Source organism: Scomber scombrus, chromosome 13, assembly GCF_963691925.1.
Source record: "Scomber scombrus chromosome 13, fScoSco1.1, whole genome shotgun sequence".
NCBI classification, from domain to species: domain Eukaryota; kingdom Metazoa; phylum Chordata; class Actinopteri; order Scombriformes; family Scombridae; genus Scomber; species Scomber scombrus.
In genome coordinates this window covers 13438028-13460563 of record NC_084982.1, presented here as the reverse complement: position 1 = coordinate 13460563, position 22536 = coordinate 13438028, and the positions used below count along the sequence as shown (strand labels likewise).

The following is a 22536-nucleotide window of genomic DNA, read 5'->3' as shown; positions in this document are numbered from 1 at the left end:
GAGACATCACTCTTGTCCCTCTTGTCTCTCGTCTACAGGGTCAGTTGACTGAGGGGACAGACGTAGTGGATTATATAATGGAGCAGGCCAATGTGGTTCCCAGGATGAACCCTCTTATTCTAAGCACAGACCGAAAGTACCTCGACTTCACTGCCACCCCAGGTGACTCCTGCAATTTATGTTAAACTACTCAATTCATTTTCTTTGTTGCTGCCATTTTGTAAAACTGCTTTCTTTCTTGCTTTTTAGTTGTAGATGACTGGGAGGACACAACGATGTTTTCATTCTTCGACTCCAGAGACAAGACTGCTGTGATGGCGAAGAGAATGAAGTACTTTACAAACAACGGTGAGACATTCCTTGTTATTTCATGTCCTCCTGCAACAATAATCACCTTTTTAGATGGATTCACGCCTTCCCATCTTCAGTACCACAGTGACTTTTTTGAATGAGTTCACGCAGCAGTATAAATAACTTATTCCAGCATTTGCATCGTAAGTGGAACAATCATTGTGCATTAACTTGTAACTCTGTAAAATACACAATGTCTAAACCAAAATGAATCCTACACTGCTCTGTTGATCTATGAATGTGTGAAATTGACCTTTGTTAAGGCAGACAGGCTGTGCGTCCAGCAAGGTAATTACTGGGTCTGCTGACTGGCTTTTGGCCAACAGCCTAAATGGTCGTCTGAGCCAACATTTCACTGCTAAGGTCTTGAGTGTAGCTGTCTCACTAAGGCACCCCCCACCCACACACACACACTCCGTGGACTTGCTGACCAGCATGCCTGCCTACCTGCTTTTCTGACTGACTCAGTGACTGACTGACTGGGGAGAATGTAACTATGACAGGTGGCACAATTCTCCACTAATATACTCAGCTATCTGCCAGATGTCCCGGTCTCTTACCTCTCTCGCACCTGCTGAACATTCACTGAGATGACTGTACTTCATTTTCCATCTCACTTCTTATGTCAGTGTATAACCAGGGTGAGGACCCTTTTAAAGGATTAGCGGCTCTCTCTAAATGCCACGTAAGCATCAAAGTTGACATTGAGAGAGGTGATTTGCTCAAGATAGCCAGTTTGGCTACCAGCAGGTGGGGTTGGATTGTGTTAAACACACTTCTAAACACATTTCACAAGACCGTGAAGTTGTTCCAGGCGTTCTGATACCAAGTTGGCCTTACATATAAACAAACTATAATGATGATGAAATTTAAATCTTGCGAACTCTTGCATAGGCCTACTAGCCGACTTGGAAAGTATCATTTTATCTTAAAGAAGGCACCCTGTTGTCTAGAGCTGTGCCTGTTCATATTTACTGTTGACCGTTGTCGGCAGTGTGTCCTCTACCCCTTCTCTGGCTTGTGTGCAAACTGATAACCATCCAACAATATGAGGCAAAAAGTGAGGAGATGAAACACTGACAGGTACTCAGGCTGGGACAAATGGCTGCTGGTCATTCATCTCCTTGGTGCCTGTGTGATAATAATATGACTGGGAGATCCCAGTTCAACCACGGTCAAGAGCTCTAGGCCTCTCTGGGTGTAAAGGCACCAGATCTTCTCTACTCTGTGTCTCAGGAAGAGTGTTCATCTATGATCTGTTGGAGTCCATGAGTAGGATCATTTCAGCCCCTCTGCCTCTGTGTGCCTGTGCAATCTCAGTGGAGTGTGGAGTTGAATCCACTGGTGCTGTAGGCTGGAGCTGGCTGAATGAGATGGGTAGAGCTCCCAGGGGTAGGGCCATGTGGCGGGTGAGCAGGTGCAGGGTTGGCTCTGAGGGATGTCTGTGGGTAGAGAGCATCATGTATTCCGTCTCTCCTGTAGACCGAGCAGGCTCCAGCAGTTCCTGTCTCAGTGCTGCTACCTCAGCCTTACAGCTGTCTCTGTCACTTCTCAGCTGCTTCACCTCCTCACTGAGGTAATCCAGATATCTGTTCTGACTGGCTCTGTCGTGCTGAAACTCTCTCAGCTAAGTGTTGAGATTGTCCTCTTTTTCTATCCTGAAGATGATCAGGACATTCTTGGAGGAGAGAGAGTTAGGGTGTGTGTTTGGCAAAAAAGCACCGGGAATGCTAGGATAAAGTGCTCCTTTTTTGCTGAAGTGCTGTGCATGGGCATCTTGGCAACATATTATCACTCTAATGGCTGTTGTATGATAGACTAGCATTGCCTCTTTGCTTTTTAATATCTATTTGTTATTCTTAGACTACTCTCTTTGTTTGACATTGTATTTTAACAATGAGTATCAACTGGAGAATGCCCTATGTTATATTATTGGATGCCTGAAATGAAGCAACAGTGATGACATCAGCTCCTTTTGAAAGGTTGAGAGATTTAAAGCTAGAAGAGCTCAGAATGGCTGCACAAAAAAGTCAGAGCACTCTCAGAAAAGACGCTGTGTGCTGCACTTTTTCTCTAAGCGGCCGCATACGCTCTTTCCTCTTTGGGAATAGAAAAAAGATGCTGGTGCCCAGAAAAAACGGTATATGGACATTCAGCCTTAGGCTGCTATTGGTCCCTGAGCTGTACGTGCTCTACCTCATTTTCTTCACACTGGTTAGATTGTATTTTAACATGCTGCTTAAATTGCAATGCCTGCAATTTTATATGTTTGTATTATTGAGTACTACAGAGTTGTTGCTTCTTTGTCTTAGATGACGATGGGATGAGCGCTGTTACCATGTGGATAGCAGGAGATTTCGAAAAAGTCTCAGGAAGAAAATTGTTGCTCAGTGCTCTAAAACATGTGGTGAGTATCCTTTATTCTGTGCTGTTCATTCCTCCCCATCCTTTGATCCCATCATATAGTTTGTATGAGCAATGCTTTTAGGAAGCCTAATTTACAAATTAACAAAGTATATAACAAAACTGATTACACCCCTGGTCAATATCATGAAAATGTTAAGTATACAAATTCTGTATATTTAATACAATTTTATTATATTTTAGACTATACCCAAGAACAATTTTCAAAGTTTTATCTGGCAGTTTTGTGCTCAGAAGAACTCAAACTCACTTACACACCAGTAAAAGAGATGAAACACATTAGGTGTAATAAGTAAAAATGTGTTTTCTGTTTGTTAGGAAACATATTCTTCACTGGTAGAATAGAAGAAACCTTTGCTGTTACACTTAAGCAATCAACACTCTTTCCTCTCAGCACTCCTCAATGACACTTACAGTCTGAGAATGTGTGATATTTGTGTAAATTAGATCACTGCTGAGTTTCTGTTTGTGTGTGTGTGTGTGTGTGTGTGTGTGTGTGTGCAAGCAGAAGTCGAGCCCTGGAGTGCGCATTGGGGTGATAGATAACCCCAGCGGAAAACCTAGCGAAGATAACACGGTGCTATACAGGGCTATCTGGGCCTCTTTCCTCACCCAGAAGAATAAGGCTGCAGCAGAGTTTGTGCAAAAACTCCTGAAAGAGCAGAGCAGCCAGCTCCTCCAGCAGGGGACCAAGATGAAGGACTTACTGATGCAGGTGCAGTAAAGGAGGGATTAGGGAATGCAGGTCTGTTTGTTGGCACTTCAGAGATAATCAGATTCCAAACATTTGATTTGCATTTCTTTCACATTTGAAGCAAATGGAAGCCTTTTAGATTTTATGTTTTTGCAATTACATCAAAGTAGAAGTGCGTTTCCTCAATATGGTAATATGGTTACTGTTGGTATTGTGATATGATACTAGATGAAGTCAGGGCTACATTAAGTCTAAGTTTGACTGGATTTCTAATCTCAGTACTTTATTAGTACCAGCTGAAATGTGTTCATGTCACAGAGTAAGAAAATTGTACCGGCAGTAAAGGCTGGTAACAAATGTTTACAGTCATTGTTGTTGTTGACTGTGTCATTTAGGTAAAGTTCTTCCAAGACTGCTTGGGTTTAAACAAAATTTAACATTAAGCAACTTTTGCTTGTTTTGTTAATAAAAACTGAGTTTTGTTGTGATAAAAAATATAGTAATAAATAAAATTCAGGTATTGTGTTGACCCTTGTATCAAAAAAATGACAACGATGTGCAGCCCTAAATTTAAGTGAGACACATTTTTTGTATTTATATTGTTATATTTTATTATTATGTGGTTATTGGTCATTCATTATATCAAATCAGCATTATTACTTCAACTGAGTGCACACAGTGTTGGGTAAAATGTGTCTAGCTATGATTAACAAACCAACCGTTTGACTGGCAGTGCCGTCAGCTCTTCTCTGCTTGTGTGGTGACTGTTTCCTCACACGTACCCACTGGACTGCGACTGACTTGCAAACTGCACCATTATCCTGAGAATGATTTATTATTTCGCAGCGTTGCCACATGCTGCTCTGAATTGCAGCAATGACAATTTTTGTAGGTCTTGTGTCAAAGACTGTGTGTCTGTAGATGTGTTTCCCCTCACCTCAACCAAAAACAAACTTACCTGTAATGTAACTAGTTATCCCTGCCACGCATATTCATAATGTAGCCCCAGTTCGTGCCTCTACTGTAGTAGCATACACAGAACATTGGGGTCAGAGAGGTGCCCATCAGTTTCTCTAAAATATAATTATTTGTCACTGTTTGAAATATCCAGAGGGCCATTTAAAATTACTCGCTTGTTCTGGTATTTAATGAATCCCTTAAAGACTCTTCTAACCATCTAGATGGAAAAATGGTCTATTTGATGTACACAAAATGTTTTCCAATATGCGACTGTTTCTGAATCCAAAACTCTGACCCCAACAGTGGTGGGGGACACTACAGGAAACATCATTTTAATGGGAGGGAAACACTATTTGAAGGGGCAATACAGAACACAGGTATTATTATATGGCACATCACTGGTGGGTGATGTGGATAAAATCGTCTGTTGTGGTTCATGTTATAAAGATATGCAGGTCCACAGTGGGCTTTGTTGTAAGTAAGTTGTTTTTTTGGGGTGGGTTATTGAATTGTTGGTGAGCCCCTTTAGATTGTATCAGTAAAATGTGTATCTCTGCAAAAATGTATCTCAGTGAACTGAGAAGAATGTTAATCTACATTGATATAATTGAAAACATTTATAGGCAGAATTGAAGGCATAATGGCAAAAACAAGGAAAACAAAGGTTGGATATAACCAATTTCAGAGATTTGTCTGCCACTGCGTTCTTGATTTAAGTGCGCAGTCGGGGAAAATGGTGATTGATGAGCCCATCTTCTCATTCCTCTACTGAACATCAGCTAACAGAATACATTTAGAGCACGCAGGATGCTCCGCAGCCTGTGGATGCCGAGGCAAGCAGCCTACTCACTGTCAGTTCCACTTGATCTGTCGCAGGGGCCGGCACACGGTGGGCTCCACACACTGAATCTTAAACTAAAAAGTACTGGTGGCTACCCGGCCTCCAGGACTGGAGGAATAACCAAGCTCCTGTCCACCGTTCATGGTTTTGTGAGCCACATGTGTTCAGCCAAGCCTGACCATCTCTCTGCTACTTTAAGCAGTCTACAGCCACTGATACTCTCCATGCTGTAGTGTGCAGCATCCACCCACACAGCATTGCACATACCAAAATAAATTCTCAGACACTAATCAACAAATCAGAGGGTAGGATAGCTCCCATTTCTCATATTAGGAACAAGTCATACAGCACAGCTTACATTGGGGACCAACCATAACAAACTGTCCTTTCAGTTATACCTACCTCAAACAATGTGGAGAGAATGGGCAGGAAATAACAATGGAAAGATGGGTAGGAGGTGGCTGTGTGAGTTGAGACCCAGAGTCAAGGGATATGAGTTTATTATTGGCTGCCAGACAGACTTGCTGACTGGATTGTGCTGACATTATTGGTATTTCACCTGTTCTCCTGAGGAGAGAATGTTGGAGAAACTAATAACCTGACTCCACAAACCCTCCACTCTCCCACACCTAATTTGTTATAGACAAAAATGGCTGAGGTTTAATTAAGAGTTTGTTATATTAATTACAAATTGATTAATCTCGTTTTCGCACATGTGTATTTCTGACAGCTCGGTCCTCTGGCTGAAATATTTTATGTTTGAAAACTGTAGTGATTATGCTGATGCAATGTATCAATGATATTGTGAATAACCAAGTAATTCCTTCCTCACATACATCATTCCTCAAGCCAATGCATCACTCAGATTTCAGTTTGGACAAGCTGGGGAAAAAAAGGTCCTTGAGTTGGTCTATTGGATTGTACAGTACATCACAATTTTCTCAGAAATGTGCAAGTCAACAGTTCAATCAATTCATCTAACATCCTAAACAAACTTTGCTGTTCTGCTCTAGGGCATGGATAAAGATGCCTTTGAAAAAAAGTTCAATACGCTGGAAGTGGATTTCATCCGAACTCAACAGATCTTCTGTCAAGACGTCCTGAAACTGAGTCCTGGACAGCGGGCAGTGATCAGCAATGGCCGGGTAAGTAGCAGTTCAGTTAGTATCCCCATAAACAGTTTCTTCAGAATAATAATCCCTAGATTTTCTGCATGAAATGTTGTTAGAAAGGTAAAGCACTGGGTTAAATGTTGCTGCAATTGTATGGAACAGTAGGGTAAGATCCTATTTGGAGTATTTTTCTTTGAGTGCTTCCTTAATACTGTCAAATCAGCATGATGTCTGTTTCTCAAAGGTCACAGGTGGCACAAACTGCACTGTGCTTGTGTGTGTGTGTGTGTATGAGCGGCATGTATGTGTGCACAGAGCTGTTGACTGATGTCTCAGCAGTAGCTATGCTGACAGCCACGGATGAAGAGGCCAGCCTCTGAAATGGCAGTAACAATTAATATCATTTTACATTCCTCTGCTGCAGTGGCAGGGCTCTACTCCCAAAATAGAAAGGAAGACAACAGAGGCAGCATCACTGATTCAATGATTTTAAGTGGATAAAATACTGTGTTACGATTGCATTACATTTAACACCCCCTTGGCAAACAGTAAATAATACATGCTGAGATAAGAATTGGAAAAGTTGTGTTCTGACTGCTCTATTTTCTCCACGTTAGATCCTCGGTCCGTTTGAGGAGCAGGAGGAGTTCACTATGGAGGATTTCCACTTGCTGGAGAGGATTACACTGAGAAGTTCTGCAGAGAAAATCAAAGCCAAAGTTAAACAGATGGGGATGAAGCCAAAGCAGTATGTTTGTGTATTTTATTTAGGCATTGTTATTTGACACAAAATGTCTATTTCTGAGTTTAGTCTGTTAGTTTGTGTAATTACGAGTTCGTCTGAAAGAGTAGTTTTGTCCCCTTTAATTAAAAACTCCTTAAACATGTGTGCTAAATCAAAACCAGATTTTCTGTAGTGGAGAAAATACAATTTTCTCATCTAAAAAGGTAACCTTCACTGATTTATGAGGCTGCCTTGTTAACAGTTTGACATCACATTATAGGAGCACATTTTGACATCTCCCTTAACACCTATCATTAATTAATGATAGACAGACCCTGCTAACACCTGTTCTCCCTCCTCAGGGCCAGTGACTTAGTCATGAAAGTTGATGCCCTTCTAACTGCAGCCCCCAAAGGAGAGGCCAGAAGAGATGTCCATTTTATCAAAGACAGCCACAGGTGGGCAACGTTTTTTCTGTTTACTGTCCTACAGTCTCAAAGGGAAGCAGTCGTTCTCCTTTTGTTATAATGGATCTGAAAATTGCTACACCATCATTTCAAGCAGTGCAGAAAGGCGAATCTTTTGATTTGCAGTTCTGCTGAATAAGGGTTGTATAACCTTGTGTTGCTGAATCCGCTTTGGTATGCTGTCTTCCTCCTCAGTGTACTCCAGCTCTCCCCGCGTGAGAATGAAGTGTTCTATGATGTGGTGGCCATCGTTGACCCCCTCACCAGGGAGGCGCAGAAGATGTCCTCTCTGCTGATTGTAAGCTGTACTCCTCTCTCGTATTCCTCTCCTCTCGTCTCCATTGATCCCTAATCTAGCAAGGACACACTAGAATCACTTTCATTGAAGGGAAGGATACAGACACACAAGGATAGGCAAGGTCCAAAAGTTCAGATAGAAGTGTTGATGAAATTCTTTTTAATGGGCATTGTTTATTCTGGAAGATACTGTACATTCCTCCCCTTTAAATCATTTGTAGTCAGTAAAATTGATCTGGAAAAAGAAGAGAAGGTATTTATTTTGTTGTGTAAGTATGGTTTACGTGTTCTTTGTGAACCAACACAAGCTTATTTGTATGTATGTTTGACCAGATACGGTTATTTAGAAACATTTTCTTTTATGGGTTTAGTTTCACTGAAGCCCACCAGCTGTCTGCTGCCTCTAGCTGGAGGCATGTTGTGCTGATGACTTGAGTGAATATGAAAATATGACTCACCATGCCTTTTCAGACAGCCAGTGAAAGAGCCACCGTCAGAAGCTGTTGTTTGCAGGGCGTTTTCAGTGGTGTTCTGCAGAATGCAGAGGAAATTATGATGTGAGCATATCAACATCGCAGCTGGTCATGATGAAGGCAACTCATTGCACCCATGACGACTGGCTCATTGTTTTTTAGACCACTGTTATATCATGAAATATGTAAGAATGTCTGTGCTTTGACATTTGAGAACGTCCTAAAATTCAGTGGAATAAGAGCAGTGGGCAGTGTAAGACTTGTCTTGTGTTAGTTGCCTCTCTGCTGGGCTTGCTCTGCCTTGCTCCTGATTTCTAACTGGGTCTTTTCTTCTGTGATTCCTGCAGGTGTTAAGTCAAGTAGTCAATGTGAGACTGCAGGTGTTTATGAATTGCAGGGCCAAGTTGTCCGAGATGCCCCTCAAGAGGTAAGCTCTAGCTCCAACAGTAATTAAATTTCCCTGTTTGGCTTTTTTGTGTATCCTCTGACCATTGTAGGTTGAGCATCTCTGCCTCGCTCCTTCCCTTTGTAAGATTATACTGCACAGATGCAATCTGCTTAATAACAACACCTTATTGCTCTGGGCCTCCTCTTGCATCTCTGAGCAAATTGCTTACAGCTTGCACTGCTGCAGTTCAAGACATGCAGCAACAAACAGAAAAAAAAGTAAGCAGTTAAAATTGTCCATTAACCACTGTGAATGTGAGTCATTATGTAATTTGGGCAGTATTCTTTTTTTTCTTTCTTCCATAATGGGTCCAATTATTTGTTGTGGTAATCTATTGAAATAGCTCAAATGTTGTTTTTTTCCGGTACAAAATAGCAGAGATGTTCCAAGAAATGTATCCTCACTTTGGGGAGACAATTTACAGTATGACCTTTTGGAGGTCTCTCTTTAAGAGCCCAGTCAGAATTGAACTGACAGAAACATCTCTTCCCCCACAATTCACTTACAAGCCACCCCCTTCCTCAACCCATCACACTTTCTGTCCCCCTGAGTGACGATTGCCTGTAATTGACACAAATGGCTTCATGATATCTTCACATGAGAGCTAAATACACTGGATGTCTGCAGTCCAGCTGCTACAGAAATGATCTAGTGGTACATAATGCACAATGCAGCAACATTTCATGTCGCTAGCCTTTGTAAAGGAAAGGTTTTGCATTGGTGGCTGCTTTCTTAAGGTACTATTCTCACATTCAACTACTGAAAATGCATGTTCGTGTGTGAAGTGCAAGTGTTTAAAAGCCAGAGATCTAATATCAGAAAATATTTGTTGAGTAATTTTTTAAATAAACAATCCTATGAAAAAATGTATGTCTTTCATGAAGTAATAATGTCTAGTTTAGAATAATAGTAGCAGCAGCAGCAGCAGTAGTATTCGTCGTAGTAGTTTTATAAGCACAAAGTTACAACATCCTTGATTCATGTTCCTTGTAGAGCCATAAGCTTGGTAATCCCATAGCCCTACCCTGGAGATACTGCTGTCACTGGGTACATATGAATCTTTTTCTGCATCAGTGGGTTCATCTTATTCACTGCTATACTTCTCACACTGGTAAGATCGCAGCAGAGACCACAGGGCTGCTCATTGTCTTTCTCTCACTTTCCTTCTTGTGGAGAATTGGTCATCTCACAAATTGGAATCAATCGAATGAATACAGTATGTTTCCTCTGGTGTACTGGATTTTTGCCTCCTTAACTACAACATTTCCCTCAACTCCTCCTAGTGCTGTGGTAGCAGCCTGTCTCACTCTGGAGTCAACAGCCCCTCTCTCACTGTTCTCCACTGAAACATGGATGCTGGGCTGGATGGAATTAACTTTTGAGAAATCCCCTTGTAAAAAAAAAAAAAGTGATGACACACATTTGAGGATAAGAAAGGCATTCTAATTAAAAACATTAGCATTGGTAATGTTTCTCATCTTCCACATTATCTACGCTTATTATGACTCCACCATGTCAGAGGACGCACTGAAGAAAAGCAATTAGCATAAAGATTAGCCTGGCGCTAGCACCTGTGACAGCTATGAGTAATAATGGAGAAAAGGAACATTTCTGGAGTGTAGGCTACTGCATATATTTCTGGTATTGGTTGAACAGGAACACTGGCAGTAATAGTATTAGATTCCTCACTTTGACAAGATTGTATATACCCAGCTGTCACAACAGAGCCCACCTCTCCTGTCCTAGAAAGAAGACTGCACAACATCTCATCATTTTGGTGCTTGTTGAAGAGAGGAATGCATTTGTTGGATGGGAGTAGTCTCAGTCCGGTGATAAAAGTCCTGCAGGATATCCTCTGTTTTAGCGCTTTCAATGTTCAAGTACTGTTAAATGTTATGTTTATTTGCAGTTTACAGACAAGCACTTAAATTTTGATCATATCTGTTTGCTTGTCTTTGCAGCTTTTACCGCTTTGTCTTGGAGTCAGACGTGGCTTTCTTGGCCAACGACACAGTGTCTGCAGGACCAGTTGCTCGCTTCATGGAGCTCCCTGAATCTCCACTTCTCACACTTAATATGATCACACCAGAGAGCTGGATGGTGCAGGCTGTGCGCAGCCCTTATGACTTGGATAACATCCACTTGCAGGAGGTAACCTGCTCCTTAGTCATTGCTACCTAATCTAATGATCTCATTATCCTTCTCCCTTGAATAGGGGTTGGGTTCTTTTTATTAATCACACCCTTATTTGTTTTTGTGCTCCATAATTTGTGATTTTACTCCAGGTGAACGGAGTTGTGGCAGCAGAATATGAGCTGGAGCACCTCCTGTTGGAAGGCCACTGCTTTGACCTGTCAACTGGTCAGCCTCCCCGTGGACTGCAGTTTACTCTGGGCATGAGTCTGGACCCACTCATGTATGACACTATTGTCATGGCTAACCTGGTCAGCAGCCCTCTCAACTCCATACATTTTTGCTATGAATAAGACATTAGGGTTAATGACAACAGTATTAATTCAGTGGCGCCAGGATTGAGGAAATGAGAGTGAATTGTATTCTGACAGTACATACTCAGACTTGTGTTGTTTTAACCACAACAGGGATATTTCCAGCTGAAAGCCAGTCCTGGTGCCTGGATCCTGAGATTACGTAAAGGGAGATCAGAGGATATCTATCAGATCCTCACGTGAGTATTCATCAGTTACTACCAACTGTTTTTTCCATTTGAAGTCTTTCCCATTCTATTATACAGATTTTAATTAAAACATGTTTTAAGTTAGGTAATGCTAATTAGGCAGCTTCATCAATAGCTCAGCATCAAGGTTGTTTTCAGTTACCGCTCCATTTCATACAAGCAGCTATGAAACCTATCTCTATGGTAACATGGAGAGCTGCTGACACTGTAGCAGCTCAAGGTTTTGATGAGTGCAGGGAGTTGTGCTCTGCACAGAGGGGAGAGAGACAGGTAGGAGGAAAGGGGTGCTATTAAAGAGAAGACAGAGTGGAGGTATGATTCAGCTGGTCACCTGCCAGGCCATCCGCATCAGACTGCAGTATATCAGCAGCAGAATGTGTTTTAGTTAGGACAGCGTAGGTGTCAAAGGGTGCGTATACTAGACAGAGTGCGTTGGCGTTGTCTAATTTCCCCGGACAAATAGAAACATTATTGTGCTTTGGTTGGTTTGATACGTTTTCCACAAGATTCTGTGCCTTGTATTTTTTTTAAGTCTGCACTTTCACTTTAAATAGAAAATTTAAAATGTACTGTTGTACTTTCTTCTTAAGGATTCTTATTTTTCAAAGAATCTCATGCTCATCTTGTAATTTCCTTGTCACATACCAAAGAGCCGTAATCCCTCACTGTCGAGGCGATAATGATTTAAATCCCACTCATGTATGTGAGTCCTCATGTGCAGCCGTAGTGCACCATTCTGGATGTCCCTACAATCACAGATACTTTCCTCTCTAGCCATCCTCACACAAGATTTAGGACACATACAGCCCACGGTTCCTCTGGAATCATATCAGACAACCCAAGATTTATTCCCCAATCCTCCAGGTGAAGATAAGAGGTGATGTCATTTTTCACCTTGGCAGTGTCATTATTCTTGTGGTTAGCAGCACTCTGCTCTGGTTAGGTGGCCGATCAGAGCCTAGTGGGAGTGTCTGTGCACTCCAGTTTCAGAGCCTGCGTTTTCCTACTGCACCCTGCGCTGCCACTGCGCCTCGCCCTGACAGGGATGAATGAGACGGCCAGCTCCCCTCTCCTCAGAGCAGGGATAGAGATTGATCTCTGGTGCTTTCTAACACAAACCCTAAAGGCTGAGTTGCACTTGTGACAGCAGAGGGGGCAAAACATAAGCCGCACTTGAGCATAGGGAGAAAATGTACTTTGCGTCCAGTGAGGAGGGGGCATTTATCATAGTGATAAGGTTAGTTTTTTGCCTTTAGTAAGCAATGGGGTCGTAATGGCTTGCTGTGCATCATAGTCTATTGCTCATTCCTGCCTAAAGTTTGCTCTCTGGTGTTTCACCATCAGACCCTGCAGATCCCACTGCCAAAACACATTCTCCACCAGGCAAATCAGTCCTAAAACAATTACAGTGAAAGGCCAGTGTTACACAATCAATACTGCACAGACTTTCTCATTAAATCTACCAGTATATTCAGCATGGCTGGGAAGTATTGACGGATGAAATAATGGTAAGGTGATTCTTAGGGTAATAAATACGGTCAGAATGTGACCCTGGCAGCTGTCCCAGTATCCACTTTTAAGTGTGCAAATGTCTGTCAGTGGTCCGTCCATTAGCTGCTGTTGTCTCCTTCATGACAGCAGACTACACTGTATGCATTTTTTCCTCTGCTGTTGCTGTGGCTAAAACATGTGAACCAACTATGGTCATTTAGCCTTTCACACAGTTTAAACCTAAATCTGAGTCTCTGTTTGGTTCGTGTCTATGTATGTATATACTTGGATAGTAAGTGATAATACACTGTGGCTAATTGCAGCAATGAAGATGATTGTACTGTCGTGATTGGCCTGATGGTAGCTGAAGTAGTTGGTCATCACATATCACATAAATTATAAATCAGCACTTAAATTCAGCCATGGGTCAGTTTTGTTCCACATAATTTATTGAGGGGGGCAACATTTTTAAGTCTTGTGCATGTTTTCACTATTTATTGCTTGTTTTTTTAGGATTGTATCTAGTTCATACTTGAGGTTTGCATGCGGCTTCTATTTATATTTGCAGTAGTTTTATGAAAAAGTGTCTTGTTGTTAATGTAAAAATTGAAAGGGAGAACTTGGGTTCATGAAAATGGGTTCATGGGCCACTTTTTGACATGAACTCTACTGACATGAACGCTGTCTGTCTGGGTTCTCGTGACTATAGGTTTGTTTGTTTATATTGTATCTCTGTGGCCCTGCTGCCACACCTGTCAGTCAAACACATACACTTGCCTGCCTAGTGCCTACTCAGATGCTTGATGGCTGTGAAAGAAAATTCCTGTTATTTCTTCAACAATCTTTTTTTCTTGTTCTCAATAATAAAAAAAAATATTAACTAGCAAAAAATTACAATAAATGATCAATGAAATAAACAATGATTCTTGATTGCAAAAACGAATGACATGCAGTTTCAAGAGATGTAATTACAATACTGACAAGTAGAATTTGAAATTATATATATCAGTCTACTGACCTTTGAGAGTTTAACAATTTCATATTTTATCCACTGATCTGTCTTTTTTATGTCAGTAAATCTATAGCCATAGTCTATAGGCTATATGATTGCTAAAATATATTACTGACCTCTTGTTAATTATGGTCTAAAAGGAATACCTCTCTTTGTGTTGGGATTATATATATATTGTAACTATCAGGTTTTGGGGTTGTATTGATTTGCTAGTATTTAGTAATGTATGTCATTTACAATTTTATCTAAGTAATGTCATTTTGACTGTTGATCATTTTTAGCCTTACTAGCAGCAGATCGATTGCCCAAGTTTAGTAATAATTGATTTTCACTCAGTGATAGTAATTACATTATCACTTTGTATGCACTTTTTCAGGCATGATGGAACTGATTCCCCTGCAGACGCTGGTGATGTCGTTGTTGTGCTTAACAGTTTTCACAGTAAGATCATCAAAGTCAGGGTGAGTATGTTTGGACAGTGTATTACAATTCTTTATAGCGCTGGATATTATTCAACCTACAGTAAAATGCTATTTAGTGGTTTTCCTTTGTCTATGGCATTCACAAATTAAAATGAAAGTATTTTAGAACCATTTTATATAGTAGATGATAAAAAGCAATCAAAAAAATAATTGTTTTGTGTCTTCTTTCTCATTATAGGTGCAGAAAAAAGCAGAGAAGATCAGCGAAGATCTTTTAAGTGAAAGTAATGAAAGCAAAGGCCTGTGGGACTCCATAGCAAGGTGTGTAATCTGTTCTCAAATACAATACATACAATTTGGTTAATTTTAGTCAGTTTGAAACGCTCCACCAGCTGTGAGTTAACTGATTGGTGGGTGTGCTCATGTTCCTACTGTTGTCAATTATACATTGTGGTTTCAGGAGATCTTATTCCTCCCCTGGATCCAGACTGCAATATTATGCTGTAAGATCTAGTCTTGCAAAAAATATGTGCTTCTGTAGGTATGTGTGTGTGTGCATTTGTGTGTGTCCTCCTCCCCCAAAACCTCTTAACTGTGTGATCCTGTCTCCTCACTTAATGCTTGCTGTGTGAAGTGTTTGGAACACTTTTGAGAAAAGGTAGGCAGTGTTGCTGCAACCCATTTAACACCTTAAACGTATTTGTCATACTCATTAGCATGCAGTGTTTATTAGTTGCTTTCATGGGCTGTTCTAATTTCTTACGTTTTGTAATGAATGATGTTTGCCCTGACTTTTATTTTGCTCACAGGATATTGTAATACTGTAAAATGTGATATTTAAATCTTCACATTTTCATTTATGTATTTATTTATTCATATATTCATTCTTTAAATATCAACAACACTACTGGAAGTTCAGACCTCTCTAATACGTACACCTTGTTTCCATGCATGTATGTGCATAAACGATTGACACAAACACACAGTGCTATACACACCATACTGTACTGTTAAAAGTGTAACGTGGATATTTAAAACTCAAACATTGTTTCTCTCTCTTGGACTTATCAACAACAGCCAGGTCAGATGGAGGAGTCTGTTAGATGGCAGTAAAAGATGGGGGTCTCAGCATCCTCAGTAATAGATGTGTCTTTATTCTCAGCAATAGATCAGACATGCTCAGGGAAGGGTTAAGGAGCTCCGAGTAGATGGACTGCTCCTTCATACTGAAAGGATCTTATTCAGGTGAATGGTGGGTGTCTGATTAGGATGCTTCCTGGATACTTCCTGTAGAGGTATTCTAGGTTTGTCCAACCTAGGAGGCCCCAGGGCACATCGAGAGCACACTGAAGGCATAACAAATCCCTCCTGGCCAGGGAATGCCTTTCCTTGAGGAGTTGGGGGGATGTGGTGGGGGAGAAGGAGATTTGGGCTAACCTGATTAGCCTGCAGCTTAAATGACCTGGACATAATGATGAATGGATTTATAATTGAAGATCGTTTCCCACTAAATGACATTTAATTAATAAAAAAATACTCTGAACAAAAGGTTGCATAAGAGCGCTCCAAACATTTCATGGGAGATAAAACACTTAGAAGCCACTCATTATATTGAGCAAAAGGGTCTTAAATGTTCTCTGTCCGACTTGTCCAAGGTAAATAAAGGTTTTCCGATGAGTCTAATCATATTTTCTCACTCAGTCCCCTTCCTCATCTAGTGCAGGTTGCTTAGAAAAAAATACTAATTAAAAGACGGACAGAAAATAAACACTTTTGAAAACCACGAAAACAGTTCAACTGATGATACAAAATGTTGAAAAAGAAAATTGCTTGTTTTGCAGTTGAGCCCTCACAAAAAAATCTAATTTTTCTCATTGATAGAACAGAAAGCTTTGCAAAGATCTCACAAACCTTTGAAACCTGCACACATACCGGTAATAGCCACATTTCACAGAAGTCAAAGATATTCAGAGTATTTCAGCAAATGCACTTTGTAGACCTTGACCAGTTATCTTAAAATTGTAAGTCTTTATACCCATTACTTCATTTGTTATCTCCGAGTGCTTTGAGGGATTTATTGTAAAGGGCGGGACTGAAGGCCATTATTGATCCAACACCTCTGAAGAATTAGAGGGAGATCCATGCATCAGCAAGCACCTGTAAGTCTAAAGTGACAGAGATGTTACAAATTGTTCTATCTTTAAAGGAAGCTTTATCTCTATAGAGCAGTAATGAGCCTGAGTGAAAATATACGTCTTTTCTGTTCTGTTCTCTCCTGCTTTCTTTTTTATCTCTGGATTGGAGGAAGATAGTGAAAAGCTGTCGTCAGTTGCTATTGTGAGCCTCGAAAACTTTGAAGGTTTAACGTCCTTTATGCTAGTCTTAAAAGTCTTTAACATTAGGACACTACACGGTGCGAAAGAGAGTTAGAGGCTGTGTTACCTGAGGGAGTTATTCAGATTTTAGGTAGAGGTTGCTGTAAAATCCTCTTTGTTGCAAGGGGTCCAGGACCTTGAGGAAATAGTAACATGGTGCCTTAGCCATTAATATTCCCCACAGCTTGATCCACATTTTAAGTTTTTCTTCAACACCCTTGAATCTCTGCACCATCTATTTGTTTACTGTCTGAGGTTTGGGGGAAAGTTGTGATTTTGTGTTTGGGTTTCATACTGGGGCTCACAGTGGGCAAAGGCAAAAAGTGTTATTCAGGCTAAATTGACCACATTGCACAGAGGACAAACTGAATTGCATATGGTGAGGAGAGTGGTTGCACAGCGTGGGGTAGAAATGAAATGTTGGTTGAAGTTTGCACTTATTTTGTGAAAAGTCTACTTGATGTATAAGTGTGTAAAATGGAAAATACATCTTTCTTGTCCAAGTGCTGAATTTTTTTTTTACATTTTTGCTTCCCAGGGACTCGCAACACAACTAGAGTTTTGTCTGGTTAGTGCTGCCCACTGTTCAGGGTTTAACCAGAGCTCTGTGGATCCTTCCAGAGGTCCAGTTTATCACGAGTGAGTCAGCCAAACGGGCTCTCACCTGACACACTAAAGCTGCTTATCTGGGGGGGCCCACTGGGGCACTGGAGGCCCTTCATAAAGGCTGGCTTAGTCATGGCAGACAGTCAGTATCCCCTGACCGCCACAGATGTGTAGTGACTCCCCCAGAAGCCATCTGCTCACCTGGAGAGTGCAACACTTTGATTTGAGAGAAAGATTCATTGGAGTGAAAGGAGGGAAATGAAATAAAGGTTTTCAGGAGGACAGACAATGAAATGCAGCATCCTGGCCCGGCGTTGAGTTGTGTAAGGAATGTGACTGACTTAGCGCGGAGACTCGTGTATACTGTACATGTATGTGTATCAGATAGTTAGTTTTAGAGGGCATAAAAAGACAAACAGCACGCTCCCTCCCCTCCCTTCACACCTCCCTTTCACTCACTGGTGTCTTCCTGGAGCCTCGGGGCTGAGGCTGTGGTTGTGATTGAGTGTTGAAGAGACACTCCTTCCCTCATCAGCAGTCTGTTACAGACAAGGACACACAGTTTGACTGCAGACACATCTACCCTGCAGCACAAGTTCTGATTTCTGTCTGCTAAATGTGCCTTGCATCATGAGCCACTGCTCTTTAACAGCAGTTAGGGCTTGTTGAAGCATTCACAAGTGGAGAGTGTCCTTTGGATTTTTCTGTCATGTGCGCTGGTATTTCAACATATTAACATCACAGTAAACTCATTTTTAACCTGCATTTTCAAAATATGAATCAAATAGTAACTCATTCTTAATTTAAATGATAGGTTAACTCAGTCAGAGAGAAAATGGACTGACCTGATGAGCACTATTTTTGTGTAAAGTGCAGCTTTTTCCCCTCTAAGTCACAGCAAGTCATTTTCTTGCTTGCTGGTTTGGTATTTAGGTGGTTCTGTGTACACCACACTGAGAGGAGTGTCTCCACAACGGGCAACATTTTGCATCATCCACCACTCCTCTGTTGTGACCAGCTCATAAGTGTACTCTCTATTGCTCTCCAGTGCTATTTTTATCACTTTAATTGATTAATTTCAACCTCTACTTTTACCAGAAATTTAAATACCGTGTCGCAATGTTCTCTCAGTGAAAACTTAACAGGGTGGATAGCTGTTTTAATGTTTTGATGCAATTAAATCCTATTAGCTATGTGGGACTGTAAGCATACTGTAATGTGTTTGGTTATTAATCAGTTTCATCAGTAATCGGTTAAAGCTGCCTCATCATGTCTGTCCTGATGAGTTGATTATTACAGTGCTGTACAGGCATGCCAGCAGAGTAGACCTGCTGCTAGACTCAAGTCAAAATGACAGCTTTGTCATTGTCATTCTCTTCATTACATATAAACCAATGCCTCAGTTTGCTGCACAATATTGCATGGTGTGTTTCAAAGTTTTTTTTCGCTGGCGATTACAGCTGTCATTACTCCTGACTATACAAAAGCATAGTGGCTACTGGTTTAGTTGTGATTTATAGTCACTATGTGAGAAACATGCATTAATCTGTATGTATTATCATGTCATTGACAGCATCACAGGTGGAGGCTCCAAGAAGGATGAGGGACAGAAGAAGAAAGAGGAAGTTCTGAACATATTTTCTGTGGCCTCAGGCCATCTATACGAGCGCTTTCTGAGGTAGGTCACTTTGAGTTTAGAGATAAACATACATAATTACTCTCCAGTCTCTCTTGTGACCCTTCACTCTGTTTGATCTTATTTCAGAATAATGATGCTGTCTGTCATTCGGCACACCAAAACACCTGTCAAGTTCTGGTTTCTCAAGAATTATCTCTCCCCATCATTCAAGGTACCTGCCTCGTTTCGTGACAGAATACACACATATTCTGTTTTTCCTGCCTGTTCACAATCACTTGATCCCTGTTGTTAAGAGAAACCCTTTCGGAGATTTATTTACAGTATACTAAGCAAATAAAACGTCTGTGGGTTGTTCCCTCCTTTGTGATGGTTTTTGTTTTGATTCAGAGGTAAGGTATCAAAAACGTAAAAAAAAAAAATGAAAGTGGTGAAGAAAAACAGTTTTCTAGTCTGTAACTTTGGTGGCTGGATTTGACTAACTCAGACTGATGAAGCCTCATATTAACTTCAAACTGGATTTTGTCGTTCACCTCCTCCATTAGAAGCATGTTAGGTAGGAATCTTTTATTAGCCACTTTAAACAGGAGGAATGATTACAGCGAGTATGTATGGACATGTAAGGGTTGTTTTGAGACAGCCTTTAGTGGAAAAAGATGTTTGTACAGATGAGTGACAAATTAAATAAAAAAACAGTACAGGTAATATAGGTGCTTCACTCCTACAGTGATGGGATCCAGTGGCTCTGTTATGTTGTTGTGAGCATTTTGCTGGCATGGTTTGGGTCCCCTTATCTCCGTAGAGGGAATAGTCACTGTAGTTCAATGCACATTTGTTCTGAGATATCATTCCTGGCACTCACAAACTAGACAGAAAAAGACTTGTTTTAAGGTTGATTTTTTTCGGGAAAACAAATAATGGAATCTAAATATAACTTCTCACTAAATTTGTTGTAGTTGCCTCAGCAGCTAATCATAGAGGTCTGTAATAAAACTGCCTATGACTACTGTAGATATCACACAGTGTAGTGATCTGTGGCTCCATGATATGCCCTCTTAATCTGTTTTCTTCTTTGATGTTTTGGTTAGGAGACCATCCCTCGCATGGCAGAGTCGTACAGCTTTGAGTATGAATTAGTGCAATACAAGTGGCCCCGTTGGCTCCACCAGCAGACTGAGAAGCAGCGCATTATCTGGGGATACAAGATCCTCTTCCTGGATGTTCTGTTCCCCTTAGCTGTGGACAAGATCATCTTTGTGGATGCCGACCAGGTAAGGATCAAACAGGACAGACACAGACACATATTGTGACATGTAAATGTTAGAGTGAAATGTCTGGATCAGCACCAGTGCAAAGATTGGGTGAGGTTTTTAACACAACTCAAGTGTTGTCTGTATTGTACAAACCAATGTCTTCACTCTCTCTCACAGATTGTTCGGGCCGATCTGAAAGAATTGAGAGATTTAGATCTGGAGGGTGCACCTTATGGCTACACACCATTTTGTGACAGCCGCAGAGAGATGGAAGGCTATCGCTTCTGGAAAACCGGCTACTGGGCGTCACATCTAGGAAACAGGAAATACCACATCAGGTAAACTGTGATTAAACACTGTCTAATGGATTATAGCAGCGACAAACTTTTACATTTAAAAATCTACAACAACACAACCCTTCTACCTTTCACGGTTGTGTTATTATATGGAAATGAAGGAAATCTCTTCTTTCAAGGTGGCAGATATTAGCATTCAGAGCATTCTGCTTCTGCAGCCACTGTTTTCCTTCTAGGCCATTCGAACAGTTTATTCAATCTGGGACATTCATCACTTTTTTATGTACTTTGCAAAGGAGAATGAAGGGAGCTGTGAAAACTCTAAAATAGACCACACTGAATACAGTATATCTTAACAATCACGAAAATACATCTTTTATGTTGTCAGTACATTTTGTCTTGGATTTGGTAAATCATCTAGAGGAATTATTCATAATTCTGCATGAAAGGGTTTCAAGTTCTTCCAAAGTGCCACATATAACAATGAGTGAAGAGGTATTTTTGTGTCCTTGTATTTAAAGGCGTTTGCATGAAGCACTGGAACCCTCACAGTCATTTTTTCTAAATATCATAAATATCTGGATCTCAGAAACCTTTCAGATAGTTTTGCTGCTTATTCAGTAGAAATGTATTGATCAACTTGAAATCACTCTGTAGGAATTACTCTTCACATTTTTTGATTTGTTACAGAATCAAAATTCTTCCTTAGCACAAGATCAAATGTAGCACCACTCTCAGATGTATTTTCATGCTTTGCTATATTGGATTATCTAATGTTTTGAATATTCTGGGGGGAAAAAACTTTTTAGCACTACAATGCTGAACACAATCATCCAGTTTCCATGGTGATTGGACCCCACCAATTATAGCTGCTATTTTTGCAGCCTTATTTAAGTATCTGATATAAATAGCCATGGAAAATATTAAATTAAGTATTAGGTATTAAATATAAGTTGTAGCACTGAGTGCAACTCCTGCCAATGTGAAGGCTAATCATGTGGCAGCTAGTGGCTGAACAGAGAGAGCAGAGCTTTCTACTAACGCTGGCCGACGGGGAGGAAAAAAGGAAAGTCAGAAAAGCTCAGTGATTTGATTTGATGCCAGTGTGCTGCTTAGCTCTGTGGGGCAGGACAAAAGCAAGGGCTGAGAGATGATCCGCATCAGTGGGCCCAGAGAAAACATAAGGCAGTGAATATCCCCTGGCAGACTTAAATGTAATAAGTGAAACTACAGTACATATGCAACACCTTTGGGTTTATTAATATACCATGTTAGGTAAAATGATCTGAGTGCACTGGATGTATTTATCTTCATGGAGTCATTATTTTTTCTGCTATGCAGTCATTCCTTTGGGCCTTCCTTTTCACAAAACGATTTCTCACACCTGCTTTCTCTTCCTTCTCTCTCCTTCTATATTTCAACCAGCGCTCTGTATGTAGTCGATTTAAAGAAGTTCCGTAAGATTGCAGCAGGGGACAGATTACGAGGCCAGTACCAAGCCTTGAGCCAAGACCCCAACAGTCTCTCTAACCTGGACCAGGTAACTTAAAGATAACATGATTGTATATATGATGCAGTGTCTGATATTTAGGTACCTGCTGTATATTGTATTTGTAATGCATCTTTGTATTTTCTCTGAAATTTTTAGGACCTTCCTAACAACATGATCCACCAGGTGGCCATCAAATCTCTTCCTCAAGAATGGCTGTGGTGTGAAACGTGGTGTGACAACACCTCCAAGCTCGCAGCTAAGACTATCGACCTGGTGAGTCTCAGAAAAATTAGAGCTGATGTGATGAAGACTAATTAGTAACGTGGGGAAGCTAACCTTCTAAATAATTATTCATCAAATCAACCCTGCTTTTATTTTAACAGTGAATTCTTTTGTATTCTTCACATGTATCCCCCTGTTGCTTCTTGAAACGTGCCAATAATAGAGATAATATTGTTATACAACCA

General features: G+C 40.7%; 1 protein-coding gene across 1 annotated transcript in view; it reads left to right on the top strand.

Moving 5' to 3' along the window:
* The window catches only part of uggt2 (UDP-glucose glycoprotein glucosyltransferase 2), a 39227-nt gene that overhangs the window by 14048 nt on the left and 2643 nt on the right, over positions 1-22536 (top strand). The window contains exons 19-38 of the mRNA XM_062432427.1: positions 39-162; positions 250-348; positions 2664-2758; positions 3284-3490; positions 6284-6415; positions 7000-7130; positions 7469-7564; positions 7769-7871; positions 8691-8770; positions 10753-10942; positions 11077-11235; positions 11392-11477; positions 14366-14450; positions 14650-14732; positions 18966-19070; positions 19158-19242; positions 20117-20299; positions 20459-20619; positions 22003-22117; positions 22226-22342. Coding sequence (XP_062288411.1) covers positions 39-162; positions 250-348; positions 2664-2758; positions 3284-3490; positions 6284-6415; positions 7000-7130; positions 7469-7564; positions 7769-7871; positions 8691-8770; positions 10753-10942; positions 11077-11235; positions 11392-11477; positions 14366-14450; positions 14650-14732; positions 18966-19070; positions 19158-19242; positions 20117-20299; positions 20459-20619; positions 22003-22117; positions 22226-22342 — 2436 coding nt within the window. The remainder of the gene's footprint in view (positions 1-38; positions 163-249; positions 349-2663; positions 2759-3283; positions 3491-6283; positions 6416-6999; positions 7131-7468; positions 7565-7768; positions 7872-8690; positions 8771-10752; positions 10943-11076; positions 11236-11391; positions 11478-14365; positions 14451-14649; positions 14733-18965; positions 19071-19157; positions 19243-20116; positions 20300-20458; positions 20620-22002; positions 22118-22225; positions 22343-22536) is intronic.